At 43.5% G+C, this 7,279-nt stretch overlaps 1 protein-coding gene across 1 annotated transcript in view; it reads left to right on the forward strand.

Moving 5' to 3' along the window:
* The window catches only part of LOC137383331 (collagen alpha-6(VI) chain-like), a 133,782-nt gene extending 132,534 nt beyond the window's left edge, over positions 1–1,248 (forward strand). The window contains exon 41 of the mRNA XM_068056026.1: positions 617–1,248. Within this exon, the coding sequence (XP_067912127.1) occupies positions 617–795 (179 nt within the window). The 3' untranslated portion in view covers positions 796–1,248. The remainder of the gene's footprint in view (positions 1–616) is intronic.
* Positions 1,249–7,279: the final 6,031 nt, after the last annotated feature.

Below are 7,279 nucleotides of genomic sequence, written 5' to 3' on the forward strand. Positions count from 1 at the left end.
CATATAATGAGTTCTTTTTATGTTGTGTGATCTAACATAATTGAGATGCATGGAGTCCAGTGGGTTGAAGATCTCCAACAGGTTTATTACAGCTAATCTATTATACAGTACAGAGCTAACTATTTACAGAACCTGCCTCTAGGTGTTACAGTAGCAGAGTGAGTCAGGCTTGTCATCACATGACTGCATCCTGGTACTTAGCTCATGAGCATATTAAGATTTCAAAGGAATATCACTCTTAAAGGCAATCACAGAACAGAATTTTTTTGTAACTTTTTCTTGCTGTCTCATTTATCTCTCTTAATCCCTCTTCATTTCCTTCTCTTTATGTCACTTTTCATTCATGATTTGACGTTGAATTAAATATTCTAACTTGCACTTCCTGGTTTAGATTGTGAGTGCCTCATTAAGAATTCTTTAATCGGGTTGACATGGATCTCAAATCCTTTGTAGAGGGCGCCATGCTGTTATTGATTTCTAATTACTGCAAATGTCGTTACAAAAGCTCATGGAAAATCTGTGGGCAAATGTAAGCTGACTGCAAAATCTGAGCCATTATGAATTTAGTAACTCACTCTGGCACAACAAACTCCTTTAATTTGTTTATTTTTTCCAGTTCCAGATATATGCTTGCTCAATAAGGATGGAGGGACCTGCCAGAATTATGTTGTAAAATGGTACTTTGACCAAATACAGCAGTACTGTATGCCGTTCTGGTACAGCGGATGTGGAGGAAATGAGAATCGGTTTGATACCCAGGGCGAATGTGAAGTCTCCTGCCTCAAATCGCGCTAGAAAATGCTATAGTGCTAATGTACAACATATATTAGATTTTTAAAAATAGACATGTGGGAGATGACTGCATCAGAATGAATAAACCCTAGAACTCCGTGGGCCGAGCCCACTGTGCAGCTCAGCTAGAGGATCTCACATTTGGACTGTGCAAGCATTGCATTTTTAACTTGGACTGTGGTAGAGGATTGGCTCCCTGGGTTAAGGAGAGAGAAGTAAGCCAGGAATCCACCTCCTTACTGCTACAATGTGCCTTTTGCTGGATGTCTGCTTGTGTAGATGTTTGGAGAGGAAATATATTTGGATGTGAAGCCTTCTGTATTTGAACAGCCCACCATCACCCACTGTTGATGTTCAAACATGCATAATAGCCATTGGGATCATTGCCTAACAAGGAGTTAATGACATCAGGAAAGGAGAGGGAGTGGGGAGTGGAGAAATTGATGAGTGAATAGTTTACCAAACATTAAATATATATATAAATACATTTTCATTTGTGCGGATCTCACTTAATTGTCTTTTTAAAATTATACATGTGTTCTTTTGGTGTTGCTGTTCAAAGTGTGAGAACAGTGTCATTGGTATTTGATACTTGAAAAGTCATATGTCTCACAATTTATAAATTGATCCATGCTCTTTGTTACAAGTCTTTAGGCAAGATGAGTCTAACTCAAGGCAAGGAGAGAGCATCACAGGTAACCAGGGCAGACCCATTGAATTGTAATGTGCCTTTGCTGTCTAATGGTGAGAGTACTTGGCTTTCTTTGCTTACATAGAGTCATACAGCACTGAAACAGGCCCTTTGAGTCTCTGCTGACCAACAACCACCCATTTATACTAATCCTACATTAATCCCATATTCCCTACCACATCACCACCATTCGCCTACCACCTACCTACACTAGGGGCAATTTACAATGGCCAATTTACCTATCAACCTGCAAGTCTTTGGCTGTGGGAGGAAACCAGAGCACCCAGCAGAAACCCACACAGTCGCAGGGAGAACTTGCAAATTCCACACAGGCAGTGCCCAGAACCAAACCTGGGTCGCTGGAGCTGTGAGGCTGCGATGTTAACCACTGCCCACTCTAAGTTATCTTTCTCAGTGTCTGTTCACACATCTGTTTCAGCTGCAAAGATTTTTTTTGACTTGAATTTAAAAAAAGACTTCTGTAACTGCAGTTCCATTTGTAATGTATATTTTCCTGCACATACCTCAGCAAAATTGATGTTTATGAGAAGTATGAGAAGTGCCTTGAGAAGAGGATCTGTCTGTGATGTATAGTCATTCTGCAACAAATGGTATTGTAGCATCTACTATTGGGTGCTCAGATATATGCAATACCTTGCTGAGCAATGGAAAGGCAATTTTCCATACTTTTGAGACTGTGAATCTTAAGCGAGTTTCCTTTAAAATTTTGAACCAGCTGAAGAAAGTGGTTGCAGTGTCATGTGAAAACAGGTGAAGAATGAACAGGCTTCCAGTTGTTAGCAACTGACAGCAGAATGCCCCCTGTGCCTGATATGAGGACAATGACAGCTGTTGAGAGTGACTGTATTTAGGAGGATAGTACAGTGTGCAATAATGATTGGAGGAGTCGGGGAGGGGAGTGATAAGTGGGGAGTGGATGATATGTGGGTAGGAGAGTTCTTGGAGTGAACGTTGGGGAAGGGGAGTACTGTTTCCACGTTTTATGCACAAAACGAGTTGGAAAACAAATACCTTAGCTGACCAGGTAAGTGGGTGGGTTGAACTTTTTTTCTGCTCTGTCCATGTCCCAGGGTTAATGCTGGCATTATTTACCCTTTCTGATATCTCCCTCCAGGTCTGTTGTAGTCTGTCTGATGACTCCTCTTCCATTTGAGAGGAACAATATCTCCTTGTCAGCCCTGACATCCACTAGTAGGACTTCCATCACTGTGTCACAGACCTTGGAACCCTTGTAAACACACTCCACACCAAAAAGAAGCACATCTCACAACCTACCTATAAATAGGTGCTGGGCTCGCCGAACAATCCAGTTTCCTCATCGGCCGACTTCCTGTCACTGCTGGAGAAAGTGTGGGCAGCTGCTCAATCACAATCAAAGATGGCCAACCATCAAAATGGTTTGGCCCTCTGCTGGATTCGAGTGGCCAGTGGCCTGATGGCGACACTCACCAAATGCTAAAACACAAGTTAAAATCAACCCTCAATGCCAACTGTGTTTGCATTAGAGTGTAAACTGAAAAGATTTCTGAAAGATAAATGTTCCCCATGAAAAGTTTACTGCTGCCAAAAGTAGAATTGATATGCGACAAACCTTCCAAACAGGGAATAGATCAGTTGTTTAAGGTTTGATTTGACTGATGCTAACTGGCCTTGCGTGTGCAATGTAACGCTGAGAACTTATTTGATACAGAATTGTTCAGAAAATTCTGCCAGTGCTTATGAAATGTTTGAGTTTTATAGGTTACAATGCTAATCTGTACATGTATAAAGGATGGAGCAGTATCCACTATTTTCTATAGACTCCCTCAGAATTTTCAGTGGTCAATACCAAATGTAAATGCTCAATTTAGTTCATGGTCTTCCAAATATTGGGAAGTGTCACATCCTAGAATGAGCACTGCGATGTGTGATTTACTACTAGTTGGAGTGGTGAACTTGTAGAATCATTTAATCATAGAATGGTTACAGCACAGAAGGAGGCCATTTGGCCTGTCGTGTCCGTGCTGGCTCTCTGCGAGAGCAGCTCAGCTAGTCCCACTCCCTACCTTTTACCCGTAGCCTGAAATGCTTTTCTTTTCAGGTAATTATCCAATTCCCTTTAGAAAGCCACTATTGAACCTGCCTTCAACACACACTCAGACAGTGCATTCTAGATCCTAACCACTCGTTGCATAAAAAAGTTTTCCTCATGTCACTTCTGGTTCTTTTGCCAATCACCTTAAATTGGCATCCTCTGGTTCTCAACCCTTCTGCCAATGGGAACAGTTTCTCCCTATCTGCTCTATCAAGATTCCTCACACCTCTATCAAATCTCCTCTCAACCTTCTTCTCTAAGGAGAACAGTCCCAGCTTCACCAATCTATCCACGTAACTGAAGTCTCTCATCCCCAAAACCATTCTCAGAAACCCTCTTCAATGCCTTCAAATCCTTCCTAAAGTGTGTTGCCCAGAATTGGATTGCTCCTTTTTCTTTTCCATAGCTAACCTAAACCTTATGATACTATGAACACTGTTCCCTAAATGTTCCCCCACTGAGGGGGGAATTTTATGCAGTCCTCCATGGTGGATTTGGTGGCATGCAGTGTGATATAATTAGGCGGGAGATGCTTTTTTTGGACTCCCAATGATGGGATATTTTAGAGGAATTATGTCGGCAGCAGGTTTGTGGTATTCCTGGGTTCCTTCAGCATGGTGGCAGATTGCAGCTTTGCATTGATTTAAATGCACGTGGCGTGCAACAGTTGGATTTGTGCAGTTGAGTCTCAGGACTGTGCTCCTCTCTCTTTCGTTCAGCCGCTAAACTAACGCCAGCATTGGAATGGATGTTTGCCTCCAGGTTTGGCACCAGCAAGGATGAATCATCTCAGGAGAATGGCCGCAACGGCATGGGCAGGGGCTACTTGGAGGAGCAGGGGAGGGTAGTCGGGGATGACACTGTGGAGTCTCAGGTGTGTGGAGGAGCCGGCGTGGGGGTGGGGGGGGGGGGGGGGTGGCGGGGAGGGCAGAGAACAGGGTGTGTAGTGGGCTGTTTCTGATGATGAGGCTGGCTGTGTGCAGTTGCAGGGGGTTGTGGGTTGATATGTTCCTATCAGAAAATTGATGGTCATGAGAGGCCTAAAAGGAGGGAGGATCATTGTCTACGTCGGAGTCCTGTGTGTCCATATCGGGGTACTGGCTGACAGAAGGTACGGTCACAATCACAGGGGGCAATTGTATATGCTAAGGGGGGGGAAGGTTGAGACTTAGGGTTGGATATTAGAGGTCATTATAGGGAGGGGATTGGGAATCTGTAACTATATCAAGGTGGATTCTTGGAGGTTCAAGGGTGAGAGTCAGTAGTTGGATGGCGACGGGAGTAGGGACAGGGCGGAAGGTTGGCATGTATAAATTGATGATGAGCTGCTGCACAGTAATGAGGGAGGTTCAATGGTAACGGAGGTAAGGGTGAAGGTTAAGTTGGGTGGGCCAAGGGTTATGGGTGCAAACTAGAAGGTGCCAGGAGGAGGTTGGAAGGTGGTCAAACTTGTCTGGTATCACGGACGCAACATTTTCTGGAAGAAGAATGCAAACCACTTGTTCATTCAAGGAATGCAAGTCGATTGGGAGGAGACAAATGATTTTGTGTGGGATCTCCTGCTGCATGCAAATGTAAGGCACATAACAGAGATCTAATCATGACTATTATGGATCTGCTGAATGGTCGAAGAAGAAGGGTTTTACAACACTCTTCTCATCAACAATTGAAAAGCTGCATAGACACGAGCCTCATACCTGCAGTTTGTTCTCTAACCTATGAACAATTGCAGAAGGAGAGATTGAGGAGTGATCTTAGCGATCAACGGATGATGCCTCAACAGGAGCAGCAGGCAGCACAAGAGGGTGAGACTGCTCAGAATGAAGCCATCCAGGAAAGGCATTATTGAAGATGGGCGCTGATGTGTCATCACATCCTCAGGACAAGGAAACATTACCTTCAGATGTCTGAGAGGCAATGCCAGAGAAGCATGAGAATGTCATTTGCAATGGCAACAGAAATGTGTCTGATCCTTCCATGTTACCTGTGGCCACTTGTTTTCGTTGGGAACCTCATGCCACTTATCCTCAAGGTTACTATTGCATTCAATTTCTTTACTGTCAGGGATCAGCGGGCGACATAGGTAGTATCTCGCAGTCTGTGACCCACAGGTGCATCAAAGAGGTGACCCCTTTTCAACGTGCCAATAATTTCATATACTTGCCTGTAGATGAGGACAGCCTGGCAGTAAGGTCTGCGGCCTTCGGCGCCATTCCCGGCTTCCCTAGAGTGCAAAGGATGATTGACTGTACTCATGTGACCATTTGAGCTCCCTCGAAGGTTTATTAACGGCTAAATTAGTACATACAATACAGAGCAAACTATATACAGTACTTTTGTCCAGGGTGTTGCTGTGCAGAGTGACTATGGCTTCTAGTCACATGATACATCCTGGTACTTAGCTCATTAGCATACTGAGTTCTTAAAGGGACATCACTCTTAAAGCGATCATACACCATCCCCTTTCTTTCCAAAGGTAAGTCTCATACGTTACAAGTAAAAACAAACAAAATAAGATAATATCAAGATTAGTTATAAAGAAACAGAGATTATAAAATTTGCAAGTATAAAGATAGGGAATGTGAAATTTATGAGTGGAGAAGCTTAAGCATCCATATATCATTTTGGTGGTTTGACAACTCTTCCAGATCTTGTTACAGTATGACGTTCTGAAGGTGTGGATTTCACCCTTGGCTGTTTTTGGCTTGCATACGTGTTGTCAATGTGTTGGTTGTTGCCCTGTTATCCTTCTAGTTGTCTAAATCCACCAACTTAGTATCCAATTGGACCTTGGACATTCAGGAAGTTTACATTTCTACTACCTAGCCTGAGAGATTATTGCAAGCATTTTTCATGAAGATTTCTGCTTGAAATTGTCTTTTCACTGGTTTATTCTTACTAACTTGTCTTACTTTAATGTAATATATATCCAAGCTATAAATTTGTGACGTTCCACCAGCCACATCCCCCAATCATCATCAGTGCAGGCTCTTGAAATAGAACTTTATAATCTCTCTTTGTAGCTTATCTCCGTTGCATTTGCTATCATTTTCATTGTTCACCTTTGCACCTTCACTGGATAGACACACACTCTGTCTGTGGTACACAGAGAGGAGCTGATCTTCCTCCAATCTGCCACCCTGCCCTGGGTGAAAGTAACATGGCCTGAGGGGCAGCTCCCAGCATAGTCCCATTTTCGGCAGTGTCTAGCAAATGGAAATTGGAACATTACAAGCCTCTCAGGCTGGAAACTACATTCCTAGTGCCATGACAACCAGAGACTCTGAGGACCAGAGATTGTCCAGTGGTTGGTGTGTTGGTGGGGGTTGATGGAAACTGTTACAATGTGTTAAATTATTGGACTGCTCCCAGGTAGATTCTCTGATCCAATGAGGTCTCAGTCTAGGCCCCATCACCCAGTTTCTCTGGGTGTCCCTCCATTGTAACACTACATGGGCCCACCAGCAGGAAAGTGAGGTGATAGGCCAGGAATATCACTCACCACCTCATTTACATAGCTGCAGAAGCTCAGAAGCAGATCCAGTTCTGAGCCCCAGGTGATACCCTGGAAACATAAAGCAGCTAAGGACCCAGCAAAACTGGTCTGCAGCCCATTTTTCTGACCTTGATTCCTTGAAAATGGACAGTAATTTAAATGGTTTGACTGGCGCATCGTACAATTTTGGTGTGATCCCAGTACA

This window comes from Heterodontus francisci, chromosome 2 (genome assembly GCF_036365525.1).
Source record: "Heterodontus francisci isolate sHetFra1 chromosome 2, sHetFra1.hap1, whole genome shotgun sequence".
Classification (NCBI taxonomy): Eukaryota; Metazoa; Chordata; class Chondrichthyes; order Heterodontiformes; family Heterodontidae; genus Heterodontus; species Heterodontus francisci.